The 18,529-nt window shown below is 43.5% G+C and overlaps 2 protein-coding genes across 5 annotated transcripts in view; both read left to right on the top strand.

The window, feature by feature from the left end:
- The window catches only part of sdc3 (syndecan 3), a 35,752-nt gene extending 27,780 nt beyond the window's left edge, over positions 1–7,972 (top strand). For both annotated transcript variants that reach the window (XM_077548561.1, XM_077548559.1), the window contains exons 4-5: positions 552–759; positions 4,718–7,972. In XM_077548561.1, the coding sequence (XP_077404687.1) occupies positions 552–759; positions 4,718–4,884 (375 nt within the window). In that variant the 3' untranslated portion in view covers positions 4,885–7,972. The remainder of the gene's footprint in view (positions 1–551; positions 760–4,717) is intronic.
- A 148-nt stretch (positions 7,973–8,120) lies between these two features.
- On the top strand, positions 8,121–16,808 carry nobox (NOBOX oogenesis homeobox). 3 transcript variants are annotated; one of them, XM_077548556.1, is made up of 9 exons: positions 8,121–9,177; positions 10,519–10,937; positions 11,223–11,415; positions 11,506–11,612; positions 12,636–12,784; positions 12,870–13,015; positions 13,692–13,923; positions 14,925–15,238; positions 16,292–16,808. In XM_077548556.1, the coding sequence occupies exons 1-9, from the start codon at positions 9,150–9,152 to the stop codon at positions 16,717–16,719; spliced, it is 2,016 nt and encodes a 671-aa protein (XP_077404682.1). In that variant the 5' UTR covers positions 8,121–9,149; the 3' UTR covers positions 16,720–16,808. The 3 variants fall into 3 exon arrangements, with proteins under 3 accessions (XP_077404682.1, XP_077404683.1, XP_077404684.1); XM_077548557.1 differs by having other exon boundaries at positions 11,232–11,415; XM_077548558.1 differs by having other exon boundaries at positions 13,692–13,908; positions 16,292–16,807.
- Positions 16,809–18,529: the final 1,721 nt, after the last annotated feature.

An 18,529-nucleotide genomic window follows, 5' to 3' on the forward strand; every position in this document is an offset into this window, starting at 1 on the left:
CTTTATTTAAAATTCTAAATTTCTTTTTGAGAACACAGCCTTAGATGACACTTTAGGTTGATGATAATTTTATATCTATAATTAAATGAATATTTTTTTTTTATTATTATTATTATCAAGAAACCACATAAATACAAATAAAGTTCCAAATTTTAATAAATCTGTCAATGATGGCACAGTACTCGGTTTTCACAAATGCCAAAATAATCGGTTGAGAACCAAAGATTTAAAGGATTCAAAAAGTAAATAAATTTTTAAAAAAAAGACAAAATTGAACAGGAAGTCGGCCATTTTGCTTTGATGTCCCGACTAACTCTTACAAGGGAATTCGCCCCAAAAAAGTCCCAATCATAATGATATGAGACAGATGCTAAATTGTAAGCATTTTCTTGCCTTTGTTATTTAATAAGCGAAAAGTTGGATGCTAATTTCATTGTATTTGTTCAAGTTTAAAAACTTTCCACGGATGGGAACACAAAGGGACTCGGCGTCCCCCGGCGCAAAGTTGCGATCCACGCAATCGCATCCTAACGTCCACTTCCTGTCGGCAGGCACGCGCGGACGAGGGCAACAACGATCTCGCCGCCGGCGCCGCCGGGCCCAGCGGGGACTTTGAGATCCGCGACGACCAGCGCAACGACCTCGGCCGCGGCTCGGCGCCGGAGGATCCCGACCTGGCCGGCAACACGGTGGACGGCGGCAGCTCGGCCGCGCAGCTGCCGCAGAAGAACATCCTGGAAAGGAAGGAAGTCTTGATAGGTTGGTGTCGTCTCTGGAACCCATTTAGCCCGTTTCCACTTTTCCTTCCAGGTCTCCATTGGTGAACCTTTTTCCAAATTCAGCCCCCGAAGACAATTTCAATTGGCAACATGACATCCAGTAGACCCACAAAATTGTCTCAAGAAGCCATGACATGTCGTCTTAGTGTTTTTGTCCAATTGTTGCCGTTTTGGAACATGTATTCTAGCTAGACAAATAGCAAAGAATGAAATTCACATGTGACTTAATGGAACACATTTCCTCATTGAACAACTAATAACGCTTATGGAATCCAATGTGACCTCCAATGTTGCCCTCGCCGTGACCTTCCAAATCGAACCGAAGTGGAACGCTCGAACCAAACGTGGCTTTGAAGGCTCCCATTTCCACTTCCCGCCTGTCTCGAAAACCCCCCCCTCCCTCGTCTCCCAAAGAGGTTTTGACGCCTGGTAGCCGAGAAGATTGCAAGTGGTCTGACCTCTCTGTCTCTTCCAGCCATTCTGATTGCTGGACTGCTGGCTGTGGTTTTTGCTGATTTCCTGGTCACTGGTAAAGAGCAGGAGGCGACAGACGTCAGGCTAGACTAGTCTGTGTGTGTGCGTGTGCGTGTGCGTGTCCTTGTGTTTGTTAGGAATACAGAAGTTAGCAGTCGTCCTATCCTTGTGGTGGTACAACATGCAGAAGTCCGCCCTCGTTGACAAATCTTCAATTATCTGCTTATTAAAAAAAAAAATAAAAAATCAGTTTGAAGGCCCAGCTGGTGCACGGCGTGACGGCCATCTTGCAACAAACCCCACCCACGTGCTGAGCCCAAGCAAAAGTTCCAGACAAAGAGGCTTTTCTCTTTTATCGTGGAACCAATTAGTTTAACGTCGTTTCCTCAGCTAATAGACGAGCTCATGTTAGCAGATCACATGCAAGTCAAGCGTTCCCGCAAGAGCTGCGGCGCATTTGGCTCCCTTTTCACTTCCTCTCACAACATTTTTTGTCCATTTTCACTTGCTGGAGGTATGACCACCTTGTGTCCCAATACTTTTGCTCATTTTCACGACCTGTCACAGTATTTTGGTTCATTTTCGTTTCCTGAATAGACAAAAATATTGAGACAAGGAGTGAAAATTGATTGATTGAAATATTTAATGGGGACATGAAGTCAAAATGGACAAAAGTATTGAGACGGAGTAAGAGTGGACAAAAGTATTGAGACGGAGTGAAAGTGGACAAAAGTATTGAGACGGAGTGAAAGTGGACAAAAGTATTGAGACGGAGTGAAAGTGGACAAAAGTATTGAGACGGAGTAAAAGTGGACAAAAGTATTGAGACAGAGTGAATGTGGACAAAAGTATTGGGACATGAAGTCAAAATGGAGAAAAATATTGAGACGGAGTAAAAGTGGACAAAAGTATTGAGACGGAGTAAAAGTGGACAAAAGTATTGAGACGGAGTGAAAGTGGACAGAAGTATTGAGACGGAGTAAAAGTGGACAAAAGTATTGAGATGGAGTAAAAGTGGACAAAAGTATTGAGACGGAGTAAAAGTGGACAAAAATATTGAGATGGAGTAAAAGTGGACAAAAGTATTGAGACAGAGTGAACGTGGACAAAAGTATTGGGACATGAAGTCAAAATGGAGAAAAATATTGAGACGGAGTAAAAGTGGACAAAAATATTGAGACGAAGTAAAACTGGACAAAAGTATTGAGACGGAGTGAAAGTGGACAAAAGTATTGAGACAGAGTGAACGTGGACAAAAGTATTGGGACATGAAGTCAAAATGGAGAAAAATATTGAGACGGAGTAAAACTGGACAAAAGTATTGAGACGGAGTGAAAGTGGACAAAAGTATTGAGACGGAGTGAACGTGGACAAAAGTATTGGGACAGGAAGTCAAAATGGAGAAAAATCTATGGAAACAGGAAGTGAAAATGGACAGCGAGACAGGGAGTAAAACTGGACAAAAGTATTGAGACGGAGTGAAAGTGGACAAAAGTATTGAGACGGAGTGAAAGTGGACAAAAGTATTGAGACGGAGTAAAAGTGGACAAAAGTATTGAGACAGAGTGAATGTGGACAAAAGTATTGGGACATGAAGTCAAAATGGAGAAAAATATTGAGACGGAGTAAAAGTGGACAAAAGTATTGAGACGGAGTAAAAGTGGACAAAAGTATTGAGACGGAGTGAAAGTGGACAGAAGTATTGAGACGGAGTAAAAGTGGACAAAAGTATTGAGATGGAGTAAAAGTGGACAAAAGTATTGAGACGGAGTAAAAGTGGACAAAAATATTGAGATGGAGTAAAAGTGGACAAAAGTATTGAGACAGAGTGAACGTGGACAAAAGTATTGGGACATGAAGTCAAAATGGAGAAAAATATTGAGACGGAGTAAAAGTGGACAAAAATATTGAGACGAAGTAAAACTGGACAAAAGTATTGAGACGGAGTGAAAGTGGACAAAAGTATTGAGACAGAGTGAACGTGGACAAAAGTATTGGGACATGAAGTCAAAATGGAGAAAAATATTGAGACGGAGTAAAACTGGACAAAAGTATTGAGACGGAGTGAAAGTGGACAAAAGTATTGAGACGGAGTGAACGTGGACAAAAGTATTGGGACAGGAAGTCAAAATGGAGAAAAATCTATGGAAACAGGAAGTGAAAATGGACAGCGAGACAGGGAGTAAAACTGGACAAAAGTATTGAGACGGAGTGAAAGTGGACAAAAGTATTGAGACGGAGTAAAAGTGGACAAAAGTATTGAGACGGAGTGAAAGTGGACAAAAGTATTGAGACGGAGTGAAAGTGGACAAAAGTATTGAGACGGAGTAAAAGTGGACAAAAGTATTGAGACAGAGTGAATGTGGACAAAAGTATTGGGACATGAAGTCAAAATGGAGAAAAATATTGAGACGGAGTAAAAGTGGACAAAAGTATTGAGACGGAGTAAAAGTGGACAAAAGTATTGAGACGGAGTGAAAGTGGACAGAAGTATTGAGACGGAGTAAAAGTGGACAAAAGTATTGAGATGGAGTAAAAGTGGACAAAAGTATTGAGACGGAGTAAAAGTGGACAAAAATATTGAGATGGAGTAAAAGTGGACAAAAGTATTGAGACAGAGTGAACGTGGACAAAAGTATTGGGACATGAAGTCAAAATGGAGAAAAATATTGAGACGGAGTAAAAGTGGACAAAAATATTGAGACGAAGTAAAACTGGACAAAAGTATTGAGACGGAGTGAAAGTGGACAAAAGTATTGAGACAGAGTGAACGTGGACAAAAGTATTGGGACATGAAGTCAAAATGGAGAAAAATATTGAGACGGAGTAAAAGTGGACAAAAATATTGAGACGAAGTAAAACTGGACAAAAGTATTGAGACGGAGTGAAAGTGGACAAAAGTATTGAGACGGAGTGAACGTGGACAAAAGTATTGGGACAGGAAGTCAAAATGGAGAAAAATCTATGGAAACAGGAAGTGAAAATGGACAGCGAGACAGGGAGTAAAAATGGACAAAAGTATTGACACATATGATCATTACACACAGGAAGTAAAAATATTGGGACTTGTCGTGAGAATGGATGAAAGTATTGAGACAGAAAATGAAACTGGACCAAATATTAGAGCAGGAAGTAAAAATGGACCCCAAATATTGGGACAGGAAGGTGAAATGAACTGAAGTGTTGGGACACCTGGCCATCACACCGACACTTTAATGGACAAAAATATTCAGGAAAAAAAGTGAAAATGTTCACGTTTTAGGACAAGAAGTGAAACTATTTGTTCAGGGAATAGAAACGGACATCAATATTGGGACAGGCGGCCATGACACTTACAGAAAGCATTTTCATTTCCTGTCCCAAAACGTCATTGGAACGAATGCAATGTGTTCCCCAAGTCACATGACCCTTCGAGACTAAAATGCCCGCCCCCTTCCCCCCCCTTGTGTGTGTTTCCCCATCAGCGGTGATCGTGGGCGGCGTGGTGGGCGCCCTCTTCGCCGCCTTCCTGGTCATGCTGCTGGTGTACCGCATGAAGAAGAAGGACGAGGGCAGCTACACGCTGGAGGAGCCCAAGCAGGCCACCGTCACGTACCAGAAGCCGGACAAGCAGGAGGAGTTTTACGCGTAACCCGCTGACCGACCCGCCGACCGACCCGCCGACCGACCCGCCGCCGCCGCCACCAGCACCAACATGACGCCAAACCTCCTCTTCCTCCACATCGCTTTTACAACCCTTCCTCTCGTCCCACAACCACGAGAGCGCCTTTTTTTGCGGACTTGGAACTTTCTTTTCAATGAAAGTGTGGAAAAAAGGACAAAAAAAAAACAAAGGAAAAATATTCTTGGGGGGGGAAAAAAAGAAGAAAAAAAAACTCACTTTTTTTTTTTTCAATGTTATTAATATTCTCTTGTTCTGTATGTGACGACGATATGATTATTTTGTAAGAAAACATCAAAGCGAAACACGTTTGTGTGTGACGGCGTCTAAAGAAAAGGAAAAAAAGAAAAAAAAAAACTACCCTTGAGTTTTTAGCGCAAAAGCCAAAAGTGAGAGAGGAGAGGAAGAGACGAGGCAGGGTACGAAAAATTCCTCGCCAAAAACCAACGGGAATCTGATTGGTCGCATAGAGCCTGAGGTCGAAAGGAAAGGTCTTGCCGGTGCCTTCCGTCCTTCCCATGACACGCACGCACACACGCGCGCGCGCACGCACACACGCACACACTCACAGGTGGCTGCGACCGCTCGCTCTGTGCTCGGCCAATCAGAAGGCGGCAAGTCTCGTTGCTGTACAAAGACGAGTGACGGCTCCTAATAATCCACAATATGTACATCAATGTTTTGGCCTGGATGGTTGAATTATTATAATAATAATAATAATAATAACAATGCTGTATTGATAATAATACTTAAACAAGAGGATGTGTATTTAGCTGTTTAAAACAAAAAGTTTATATGTAAATATCAGCATTTTCCTTTTCTGGCATCACTAATCATAAATAACTTTTTTTTTTTTCTTTAATTTATCTGTCATCACTTTCGATGGGCTGTGCTCTCGTCTCACACGCGCACACACAACTTCAGTTTTTACTTATGGCCCTAATATTTTTGCCCTTCTTCATATAGTAGCCCAATGTTTTTTTTGTTGTTGTTTTTTTCATTTCCTGTCCCAATATTTTGCTCCTTTTTTTTTTTTACTTCCTGTTGGGGCAATGACCATGTGTCCCAATATTTTTGTCCATTTTGACTTCCTTTACGCAACATTTTTTGCCCATGTCGACCATGTCCAATTCACTTCCCAATACTTTTTGTTAATGTTCTACTTCCTGTCCCGACATTTTACACACCCGCGCACACACATACACACACGCACACGCACGCGTGTAATGCAATACTGTGGATGAATCAGACAGTCGAGGCTCTCTCTCTCCATCAGCCCGTTTTTTTTTTTTTTTTTTTAATCGATTGATTTTAGCCATCAGTTGCCGCTCGGTTTGCACCCGTGCCACCCTCACCCGTCGCATTTGCATGACTTTCATTTACCTGCACAGGAGGAGGAAAAGGAGGAAGTTGGGGAGGGGGGGGGCAGGTTTGGGTTTTGGAGGTGGGGGGGGTTGGGGGGGGCTTCTATCTAAGAGATTGTAACCACGCCAGTGCGACTGGGCTAGTAGCTTCTTATACTCAGTACTGTAGATAAAAACGAAAACAAACAAAAAACATGCATGGGAGTCCAAACTATATTTGTGTGTGTGTGTGCGCGTGTGTGTGTGTTAGCCTCCTCCAGCAATTCTCACGCTCTTCCACAGACAGGTGACACTTGGTTCACTGGTGTGTGTGTGTGCGCGTGAACAGCTCATCTGAAAATGATACTTGCGCGTGTGATAAATGTGTGTGAAAGAGAGAGAGATGTGTGTGTGTGTGTTAGACAAAGAGGTGATAGGTATGCTATAGCGCTGAGAGAGGTGAATGTGTGAGAGAGAAAATGCATGTGAGTGAAATGTAGGAGAGGTGTGTGTGTGTGTATGTGTGAGAGAAATATGTCCAAATGAGAGGATTGCTTGTCAAAAAGAAAAGTGTATGTGTGAGAGAGCAAAAGATGTGAGAGGAATGTGTTTGAGTAATTGTATGAGGTTTGTGTGTGCGAGAAATCTGCCCGAGCGAGAGAGAAATGTGAGGGATGTATGTCAGAGAAAAAGAGAAGTGTGTGTGAGAGAGGTAAATATGTGGGTGTAAAATGTATGACGTGTGGGGGGGGGGGGGGGATGTTGAGAGAGAGACAGTTTGTGAGAGAAAAATATGTGTGAGAATAAGTGCATAAGAGGTTTGTGTGTGTGAGAAATCTGCCCATGCGAAAGAGAAAATGTGAAGGATGTATGTCGGGAGAAAAAGTGTGGGTGTGAGAGGTATGTATGTGAGAGAGGTAAATGTGTGAGTAAAATGTATGAGATTTGTGTGTGTGGGGGGGGATGTTACCAAGCGAGAGAGAGATTTGAAATAAATTAGTGTGAGAGGGAGATGTGTGAGATGTGTATCTGGACTTGTGTGAGAAAGATGTCATGAGAGATGTGCGTACGAACACCTCATCTCAACCTAACACAAGTGTGTGTGTGAGAGATTTCTGTGTGTGTGTACGTGTCTCTACCTGCCACTTGTGTGCGTGTGTGAGAGCACCTCATTTGAACCCGACACTTGGAAGTGTGTGTATTTTGCGTGTGTGTGTGTGTGTGTTTCACCCGGGTATTTCACAGTTGAATATAGTGTGCACTGACTGGTGTGTGTGTGTGTGTGTGTGTGTGTGTGTGTGTGTGTTTGCTTGCTCACAAGTGAATGTCTCTCTCACGCACGCACGCACACGCAACATGGCGAGCGTGTCGCTCCACACGGCGCTTGCGCACAAGCGGGGATGATGTTAACACATGTCTTTTCTAAAGTGACCCAAAGTGTGTGTGTGTGTGTGTGCGTGTGCGCGTGTGTGTGTTTAGCCGAGTGCGAGTGCGCGTGAGGCCGACCGAGGCGACACGACTTCTACGTTTGCTGTTCTCATTCCTGTTTTTTATACATTTGCATTTTTTTAAGGCTGAGTTCTTCGAGTCATTGGCTGCGTGAGTGTGCGGGGGTTCGACCCTTCGCGTCACTGTCGCCCTGTCACTAATCTGGTTACAAATAAAAGACCTGATTGGCTAAAAAAAAAAATACAATAAAATCTCGTCTCTTGCTTGATTGTCTCTGTTATTTTTTGTCACTTTTTACTTCCTGTCCCCAGCATTTCGGACCCTTTCCACTCCCTGCAGAAGTGAAGGCCGCCTGTCTCAATATAAACACTTTTGTTGTTGTACATTTCTTGTTCCTACTTCATGTGCCAATATTTTTGGCCATCTTCACTTCCTGTGGACTTGATGTCCACGCGTCCCAATACTTCTGGCCATTTTGAGTTCCCGTTCCAACATTTTTGTCCATGTCTTCTTCCCGTCGATGTGGCTGCCACTCGTCCAAAGACTTTTGTCCATTGGAAACACTTTCTGTCCCATCAATTTTGTTCATTTTCACCTACTGTTTCAACGCTTTTGTTCATTATTACTATTATTATTTTATTTATTTTTGTCCCACTACCTTCGTCTACGTTTTGTTGCTAATTACAGGGACTTATTTAATCTCGAGGCAAGAACCTTATTGATTTTGAATGAGTACAGGGCCAACTTAGCTGACATCAAATTTTAAATCAGTTTTTTGTTTGCCATTTCCAACAACTTCCAAACGTTTCTTTGGCCGCTGCGACAAGAAACAAAAACACACGCCAGTGTTTTTGCTTTAAAACGCCAATTAAGTACTTTTTTTTTTTAAGTCAGCTTGTGGTATTCGAGTTCATCTCTAGTCGCGGTTTACAAACCATAGTCAAATTCAAGTGCACATTTTGTCAGATACGTGACATGACTGCAAATATGTATCAGCACACTGTTGCGTTTTGAGTGATGATGTTGAGTCCACAGAAATGCAGATTCACGTAAGCACGCCACTTGGCGGCCGATTGTGGAACTACACGTACATCATCAGCCCCCTCATTAGCAAATCGGTGTGACAAGACGTGCGTTTAAGCGGCTCATTATGTTTGCGCAGCAATTAGCAGCCACGTTGCAACGCACCCGTTAAAATCCGTGACGCTAAATCGACATTGCGCATCAGTTGTGTGCCTTATTATTGTTGTTATACGAAAGTAATCAAGGCGCGTGTTCGCAATCAACGGCGTTCCTTCTCCCTCGGTGATTGGCTGCCACGCCACACGTGACCTGTCGCAGACCTTCCCCAATCAAGCGGCCAATCGTTCAATCATATCATCGACACGCCTTGTCAAGCGCTGCGGCCCTTGAGTGATTTGCTCTTAGTAACTCGGGAAAGAAATGGATGAAGAGCCAAGCCAACCATTTGGTAAAACATCTTTAACTGTCACTTATTAGTTCACTTAGTATTATTAGCAGCAGACTCGCTCATTGAGTAGCGAATCGCGTCGACTCGCTTCGTCATTTCTTCAACACTTTAAAAAAAAAGAAAGAGAAAAGTTTCTAATCTCTTTTCTCGCGGGGCTCCAGGGCCCCAGGTAGGCGCTCTGAAGGAGCCCAAAAGTATCTCATTAACTCCGGCGACCTTGTGGTAAGAGTCGGGGAGGGGTGGGGGGGGGGGGGGGGGGGGGGGGCAGATGGTGGTGGCTAGCACGGCAGAGCTAAAAATTAACGCTCAGGTGGATGGACACCTGGGACACTTAATTAATGAAGTCCCTCTACTTTAATTTCTTTCGTCTTATATATTTAGAAATATTTTATCAGAGTTTCGTCAACATGTCCCATAATGTCCACTGAAAGTTTTAGTAACTTTATTCAGCTGGTTTGCTGCATTCTTAATATTGGCTCATGGAGAGAAAAGTAATTGTAGCCTAGCAAATCTGACGTGAAAGTCAATTTCATAAATAAATATTAAAAAATCGAATATTTTAGATATGTTAGAAAGCAGCCAGTGTTATACTTTAAAGTAAAATGAAACATTATTAACTCACACATTTTACATGTCATGACGTCATAACCAACTCTGGCCCTTATGGGTCCAAAAAAAAAAAAAAATAGATATTCATGTATTCAAATTCTACACTTGATGGGCGTACCTCAAAAAGTCACAAAGTTACAGCAATTTTAATGTTGGCAAGTGTTTTGAGAAAAATGGCTTTAAAGTTTTGGGCATCTTTCAAATGTCCAACAGTACCTTAGCAAAACGATATTGATCCCAAACTTTCAGGAACTGTTTAAAGATCACTAGAAAGTCCATTCCAATCGCAGGTAAGCACATCAGTTGAGATTTGAAACCTTTTAAAGTTTTGGAGGGTTTTTTTTCCATCAGAAAAATTCTATATATTTGTATCTGTTTCTGTTTTGCACCAATTAGCAATAGCATTTAGCTAAGTTTCATCATTATTCACAAACCTGTTGAAAACACTGGCAAAAAAAAGCTTGTGCCAACATGGCTGATCTCTTATACTCTGCTGCCACCTGCTGGACGTTTTTTTTTTTTTTTTTTTTTAAATAACTCATTCTCTTCAGGTCAGAAGCTGCATGAAAGCCTTCTGTATGCTTTAGCATTTTAAAAAAAGAAAAGAGGCATAAATGCGCTTTTGGGAGTGCGGGACAGAGTATTAAAAAAACGTGTTTATACGTTTTTGGGTTCAAGTGAGTTAATGATGTAAACGCCTGTTGGGTGTTTCCTCGCACGTCTTTATCGCAGGCAGTCAGAGTCTCTTCTGTGAGGAGCTGGAAATTCAAGACAGCCAGAAGAGGAAGAAGACGGACGAGGAAGGTGAGGAAGAGGACGAAAAAGATGGAGGGAAGGAAGGCGAAGCCGTTCAAGACGTGCCCGAGGAAGAGGAGGCCAGCAAAAAAGCCCGAAACGCAGACCGGGAGAGTCCCGAAGCGGGACCCACGCGCTCCGAGGAGAACGCGGCTCTGACGGAGCCCCCCGTCCAGCTCATGAGCACCTGCGACCTGTCCGAGACCATCTGCCTTGGCTTTGGCCATCCGGGTCTGTGCGGCCCCGCCTCCCCCGTACCCGCGGTGGACTCGTCCCGGAACCCCGACCCGAGCACGAGGCCGCCCAGCCCCAGTTTGCCACAAACGGTGTCCCAGCACAGCTTGGAGCCGCAAGAGGTGACACGAAACGACGCCATTTTGCACTTCAAACGTAAACACAAGACGCAAGTCTGCCATTTTGTTTTCATGCAGCCATTTTCGGCTCATTTGCTCATTCTAGAAAAGGAAATATAACACCTGAAACCATTTTCACATGAAATTTGCCTACCCACAAAAAAAGTCTTGACTTCCATTTTGTCTCCATTTGAGACTCATTTTGTCAATTTGCGAGCGATGACCCACTTTGGCCTTCTTGCCGTGTCACGCGATGTGCTCATTGTTGTTGTCTGTGTCATCGCTGAGGTCACTCAGGTGTACTCCACCCGACGCTCCACGCGCTCCTGCAGCCGCTCCTGCTGCGGAGGCGATGGCCCCGCCCCCGCCCCGGCCCCGGCCCCGGCCGCCCACGTCGTCCCACAAGTCCCGGAGCTGGATCGCGTGCAGGCCTACCCGGTGCCGCCACCCAAGAAGAAGGCCAGGACGCTTTATAGCACCCGTGAGACCCGCGTCATGTCCTTTGGCTCGTTGGTGTTTGTGTTTCGTTCTTTGTGTGTCACGTCCGTCTCGTGTTCGAATGTGCGTGCAGAGCAACTGGAGTGCTTGGACGCCTTCTTCCAGGAGGACCACTACCCCGACGCAGAAAAGAGGAAAGTGATCGCCGCGTCCGTCGGCGTCACACCTCAACGGATTATGGTGTGCCCGCCTCATCTTGTCTCTTCGTATTTTGTGTCCTGTCCAAGCCTTGTCAGGTCTGTCCCAGGCCAGTCCTCGCCTTGTTTGGTTCTGTTTGCTTGTCTCGTGTCTGTGTCAGGTCTCTTCTGGCCCGCTTCGTCTTTTCTGGTTGTGTCTTGTTCTTATCTCGCTTTGTCCTGTCTTGTCATCTTCTTGTCCGGTCCTTCACCTTTCTGCTTTGATCTGTGTGGTCTTGTCCTGTCTGGGTCTCAACTTGTCTTGATTGGTATGGTCCTTGTTTTGTCCAGTCTGGTCTGACCTGGTGGGGTTTTGTCTTGTCCTTGTCTTGTCTGGTGCGGTTCAAGTCCAGTCATTGTTTTGTCTTGTTCGATCTTTATTAGTCTGGTTTGGTCTGGTCCAGTTTTTATTCTTCTCGTCTTGTCCAGTCTTTAATGGTCTGGTCTGGTCCAGTCTTTGCTGGTCTTGTCCTGTCATTTTATTGTCTGCTGGTCTGGTCTTTGTCTCTTCTAAGCTAGTCTGGTCGTGTCCTGTCTGAGTCTTAACTTGTCTTGTCCTGTTTAGATCTTCCTGGTCTTGTCTTGTCTTGTCTGGTCCATTCTTGTTGTTGTTTGTCCTTGTATTGACCATGTCATGTCTGGTCTCATCTTGTCTGGGCCAGTCCTGTTCCATCTGGGTCGGTTTTGTCCTTGTTTTGTTTTTGTTTTTTGTCTTATCTGGTTCCTTCCTTGCCTTGTCCTGCCTTATCTGATCCAATCTTGTCTGGTCTGATCTTGTCCTGCTGTTCTTAACCCTTCTGTCCTGTCCTCTTGTCCTGTCCTGTTCTGCCCCCCCCCATTTTTCAAGAATAAAAGACTGGGTTGATACAAAGACCAAGTGGCCTTGAAAGAATTGAACCCCCCTTAAAATGCAATCGCTTTTAACGCATTCTGCTGTCTTTTGACTCTTTCAAAGTGAAAAGGCAAGCAATGCATAATGGATTAATTTTGCGTTTCTTGTGGTTGACCTTTGGTTGTGTCGTGTCAGGTGTGGTTTCAGAACCGGCGCGCCAAGTGGCGCAAAACCGAGTGCTTGGTGTCATCCAAAGCCCAACCGCAGCGAAGCAGAGCCAAGTGGAGCCCCGTTCGCTCCCAAACCCACCACACGGTGCCCAAGATGGCCGCCACCGTCAGCAGGTGAGCAGGCGCGGGCCGCGTTTTCATCCACGGGGACTGCACTTCACTAAATGACCCCCCCCCCCCCCCCGTGTCCGCTTTTCAGCAATGTGGCGCCTGCGTTCTCCGGACACTTTGGCGCCATGATGCCAACGTTGGAGCCTGTGCTAACGGCGCCGCCTGCGCCAGCTTTCTCCACACAGGCCGCACACACTTTGCCCTCCTTCAGCCAACTGGTGGCCCCTCATCCAGGTTCTCGCCCTCGATGAAGTTTACTCTCATCTTGAGTATAAGATGCTAGCACAGTTTTGCTTTTGCTAGCGTAATGCTAACACACAATGCAGAACGGCGCGCATGCCATTCAACAAGACTGGCAAAAAAACAATTGCATGTCATTTCACTGCATCTTATTTGGTCAGTTGTGAAAGTCCGATTTGTTTGCGTGTCTATGTTATACTGCCTCCTGGTGGTCAAGGCGCCCACATGCGGCTCAAGATTTCCATTCACTTCAATGAGAAAAGAGGGATTTGCGCCACCGTATTAGATGATGAATAATTATTTATTTCATACCTTTTTGAATCAAAATCAAGCATCCATACATCAATAATAATTACATTTGAAAACATTGAAAATAATATCATTTGGCGGAATTTCTATTGGCTGTCATTAGACGCTGCATGTGTACTTAATATTCTGCTCAACGGATTTTTATAACTGTTAGAACATCAAGTCATTATTTTTGCCCTAAAAGTCAAATTATGTTGAAAAGCAGGCAAATAAACCATATTGTAGTTACAGTATGTTTGTTATTGTGATGCAATGCAAGCCTATAGAATACGATAATGGCCGCCGAGTATATCATGGAGGCGTCCAAATGAGCCGTGCTGGCTTTCATGTCGCCGTTTAATCTGTGCCTTTCATCTCCAAGGTCAGTCCAGGGTGAGAGAGCAGCCCGCCTTCCTCCCCCGCCCCATGCGCAGCCCTCCCCCCGTGAGGCGAGTCAGCCTCCCCCTCCTCGCCGCCGCCGCCTACAACCTCAGCGCCCCCCTGCTCCCGCCGCCGCTGCCGCCGCCGCCGCGTCTCTTCGTGGACGACGCAGCCGCCTTGGGCGAGCGCGACAGCCAACCCCTGCAGGTCGACGCCAGGTCAGCGGAATGCATGTAAAGCCAGCACACTCACCGGACACTTCATTAGGTACACCGAAGCCATTTCATCTGGTCAGTTTCTCTGATTCGGTTATTTTATACATTGTAAATTATTGACAAGAAATGTCAACAATTCCAAACACAAATAATGTCATTCATATCATTTATTTGCAGGAAATGGAAAAAAAAATAAAATAAAAAGTCCTATATTTATTTTAGTTTTTTTCAGAGCTGCATTTATTTATTTTGTAAATTATAAACAAATATTAATATTTGAAATACATAAAATATCCATTTTAAAAAGTTGTGAGAATAATTTTTCCAAATATATTTTTATACCAAGCATTCAGCAAATTGAAAATAAAATTAATATGACCTTTTTGATTAAAACTTTATTAATGTAATACTTTGCTGGCATTAAACTTTTATTTTTAAAATATATTTGATCACTCTCAGTATATATTATTTTTTAAATGATAAAAATCTGAATTTAAAGATTTACAAAACATTATGAGACTATTATTTGAATGATAGAAAGTCAGTAAAAAAAGTAAAAAAATAAATATTAAATTACCTTTATAATATTTTTTGCAAATTATTAATTAATTCTTGTTATAATTATAAAATAAATACTTAACATTTTTTAATTAATACTTTAAAATAATTTTATATATTTTTTAAAAAATAGTGTAATTATAATAATTTATAATATATGATTTTATATTCTTTTATTTTGTACAGTAATAACTTACTGTAATACAATTACATGAAAATGTAAAAATATATTTTTTTTAACGTGACAATGTGAATCAAAAACACGCATTGATGATAATCATCATAAACCATACAACATGATTATTTCTTCATTTTGCTTAGTAAACAACAAATAATCACCCAATAGAAATGCTGATCGAGTGTCAATCAGAACAGATCAATACTGTCTTAGCAAAGGTGTTGTTTGTGCAGTGAGTATTTTCTGGAGTGAATATTCGAAGTTTTCTGCATGTGCTTGTCAGTTCTGTGTTCGACTTTGGCGACAATCTGGACTATCTTGTGCCGTCGGGCCATCAGAGCAGCGCTCAGCTGACCTTCCAGCTGCAGACGTCGTACGCCGCCGGGCACCCGCCGCCGCCGCCGCAGCAGTTCCAAGCTCCGCCCACCACAACCTTGCCCTCCAGCATCGCCTTCCTCGACCCCTCCCGCTACCTCACCCCCAACCCGGACGCCACTTCCTACTTCAACTTTGGCCCTGCGGGGAACTCCACCGCGGGCCACGCCTACGTGCAGTCGCAGGGCGGGGGGCAGAATCGGCTGCAGCCCACCAACCACAGTGAGTGTCTTTCCACCAACAGCATTTGCATATTCACAATTTTTTATCAGCAGCGTTTTAGCCGCTCGTCACTGTTTATTTGCTGTTTTTGTGCTCACGTCCAAGTTGGAAAATGTTGGCGCCGTCTGATGGGAACTTTTTGTTATTGGTTCATTTAATTGGCACAACATCAGTTTGCGATTTGTGTCCATGCGAGATGAATATGGAGGACCAAAAATGCCCAAATTTCAAATAAATAAATAAATAAAAGTGAAAATAAAAACACATATGAAAAATGTCATACAAAAAAATCATAAATGGAATTAAAAACAACCAAAATATATATAAATATTTATATATATATATATATATATATATATATATATATATATATATATCCATAAATAAAGAAAGTAAAAATAAATTTATATTATAAATATATATAATTTAGATATTATTTTTTTGTATTTATTTCCACATTTATTTTTGGATCTCGTTTTGAATTTTTGTGTTTATTTTTGCTTTTATTTATGCATATATATTTTTGTTGTTGTTTTTATTTCCATTTATATAAATTTTTTGTATAACATTTTTGAATTTTGGTATTTATTTTTACTTTTATATAATTATTTACGGATGTATGCATGTTTTTTTTGTTTTTAATTCCATTTCTATTTATTTTTTGTGTTTGATTATTTTATATCCAGTTTTATTTTCACTTGTATTCGTTTATTTTTATCTTTAATTTTGGCAGTTTTAGTCCTCCATAGATGTATGGTGTTGATGCTTTATGATCCTCTCAGTTTGAAGTGCTTGGCTGCCATCTTGTGGCATCTCTGTGCAACTACAACCCCCTTTTTGTGGGGGATGTCAATTATTTGCAGTTTTTTGCCACAGGGTTGGTTGGTTCCCTGTCACTTTATTTCAAATGCGCTTATTTTGGTCCCGTACACACCCTGCGGCAATAAAATGTGGTGAGCGCCTTTTACAAAAACGCCGTCATTGAACGCTGGGATAAATGGAACCGGTCGATGGAGCCGACCCAGCTATGGATTTCCGTGTGTTTGCATGCAGGTGGCATGGCGACCTACCAGTCGTACCCTTGGTACGCCCAGCCTAGCGTTCGCCAGCTGGCTCCCAATTACCCCGCCGCCGGATTCGCCGCCCCCGCTCAGGACCTCCAGATGCCGGCGTCCTCTGCCGGTATGCCCGCGTGCTTCCAACGCACATACACGCACGTCGGCCCCACCGTCCTCCCGCCCGTGTCCACCCTGCAGCCCTCCCGCCTCTGGGCAGAGAGCGGGACGGCGGCAAAGGGGGCGGCGGTGTCACCTCTGCTGCCCTCGCCAAAGGGGGCGGCGCCGGCGGCCCTGCTCCCCTCGCAGGCCAGCCTGGGCTCCCTTTGCGGCTCTGCGGCGCCCTCTTGTGTCAAGATTGAGTGTGACAGCCCGGTCGTGATGAACAGTCACTTCCACTGTGATTTCTCTCCCACTCACTTTTGAAAGTTTCTGTTGGGATGTTCTGGATAATCAATAATAATAATATGTTTGTGTTTGGTTGTTGTAAGTGGCCTTCAGTGGGAATTGACCACTTAAGCCTCACCAATGTTCATCTTGTATAATGTATACTCAAACAAACTAAAATGTGTTCTCCTCACTCTTGTCCTAAAGTGTTTGCTTACTTGCGATGTCTGCCCGCTAGAGGGCGCCATTTCGTTCCACATGCTTGACATGACGGATGTCAGGCACATTTTCATGGTCCACACTTGCTTTTTAAAGTCACCCCCCCCCCAAAAAAAAGGAGTAATATTGGAATAATATATTCTTTATTATTAGTCATAATTAATATAATTATAACCATTATTTTATCAAATACATTGATATAATAATTGAATAAAACATGCATGGATAGAAATACATTTTGATCCACCTTTCGTGGGCAAATGGCTAAATTAAATATCGCAGGACTTCAAATGCTCGGTTGAGCCTTATGTGGCCCACGGGCCCGCCTCCGTCACGGCAGAATGAAGGCACGAGCATACTGGCGAAGCCTCTCCAATAATCTCCGCATCAACCTGGAGGCACGTCGGCCTCCATTTCCTCCTCACGTCTCCGTCGTGCTCGCAAGTCGCAGGATGTCAACTTACGTAACTTTGCTGCTGCACTTTTAATGAAGCTCCTTCTTTCGCCTTCCACGTTTTCCTGCTTGCTGGCTGCCCGCCTTGTTGCTGTTGGCGGCAGAAACACTTCAGGCTGTGCGTGTGTGTGACAAGAGTGGGTGAGTGTGCGCATGAGAGTACGACGCACATGGGTGTGGGAGAGTGACTGTGACACAGAGTATGTTTTTATGAGAGTGTGATTGTGAGAGTCAAGTGAAATCCAGTGTCTGAGAGGATGCGTGTGTGTTCATGTGGATGAATGTGTGAGTGTGTGCATGTGTGAGCAAGCACGTGAATGTGAGTTAGTGTGAGAGAGTGCTTGACGAAGAGAGTAAGTGTAGAATTGTGAAAGAGTGGCTGAGTGTGTGCCAGTGTGAGAGTAAGCATCAAGGAGTTTGTGTGAGAGTGATTAGAGATAATGTCCATGAGTGAGAGAGTTTTTGTGAGAGAGGGTGCCTGTGAGAGAGTATGCCAGAGCAAGTGCGTGTGTAAATGAGACTAGGGGTGTGTGTGCATGAGAGTGAATCCTGTAAAGTGTTGTAAAGGTGTGTGTTAGAATGTGTTCATGTTACAGAGAGAGTATATGAGTGTGAGACCGTGGGTGTGAGAGTGATCTGCGAGAGTATGTGTGTGCAACAGTGTTAGTGAATGAGTGTGTTTTCGTATGAGAGCGAATGTGATAGTGTTAGTAAATTTTAAGTGAGTGTATGTGTTGTGTGAGAGTGAATGTGTGAGAGTATGTGTGCAACAGTGTTAGTGAATGAGTGTTTTCGTGTAAGAGCGTACGTGAGAGTGTTAGTGAATTTTAAGTGAGTGCATGTGTAGTGTGAGAGTGAATGTGTGAGAGTATGTGTGCAACAGTGTTAGTGAATGAGTGTGTTTTTCGTGTAAGAGCGAATGTGAGAGTGTTAGTGAATTTTAAGTGAGTGTATGTGTGTCGTGTGGTAGTTGAATGAGTGAGAGTGTGTATAGCGTGAGAGTGTTTGTAAATGTGTGTGTGTGAGAGGACCTATTCATACACTGCCTAATCCCAGGTTTTTTATGCGAGCACGTGCCGGCTCCGTGCTTTGGACAGGACACTGCCTGCAATTAAGCTTTTTTTTTTTTTTGCCATGCACTTCCTCAGCTATGAACAGAGAGAGTATAGAATACAG

Source organism: Vanacampus margaritifer, chromosome 17, assembly GCF_051991255.1.
Source record: "Vanacampus margaritifer isolate UIUO_Vmar chromosome 17, RoL_Vmar_1.0, whole genome shotgun sequence".
Lineage (NCBI taxonomy): Eukaryota > Metazoa > Chordata > Actinopteri > Syngnathiformes > Syngnathidae > Vanacampus > Vanacampus margaritifer.

Coding starts and splice junctions, on each gene's coding strand:
- nobox (XM_077548556.1), top strand. CDS start 9,150: ATGGATGAAGAGCCAAGCCAACCATTTG. Junction 9,178..10,518: donor AGAGCCAAGCCAACCATTTG/GTAAAACATCTT, acceptor TCTTTATCGCAG/GCAGTCAGAGTCTCTTCTGT. Junction 11,613..12,635: donor TCACACCTCAACGGATTATG/GTGTGCCCGCCT, acceptor GTGTCGTGTCAG/GTGTGGTTTCAGAACCGGCG.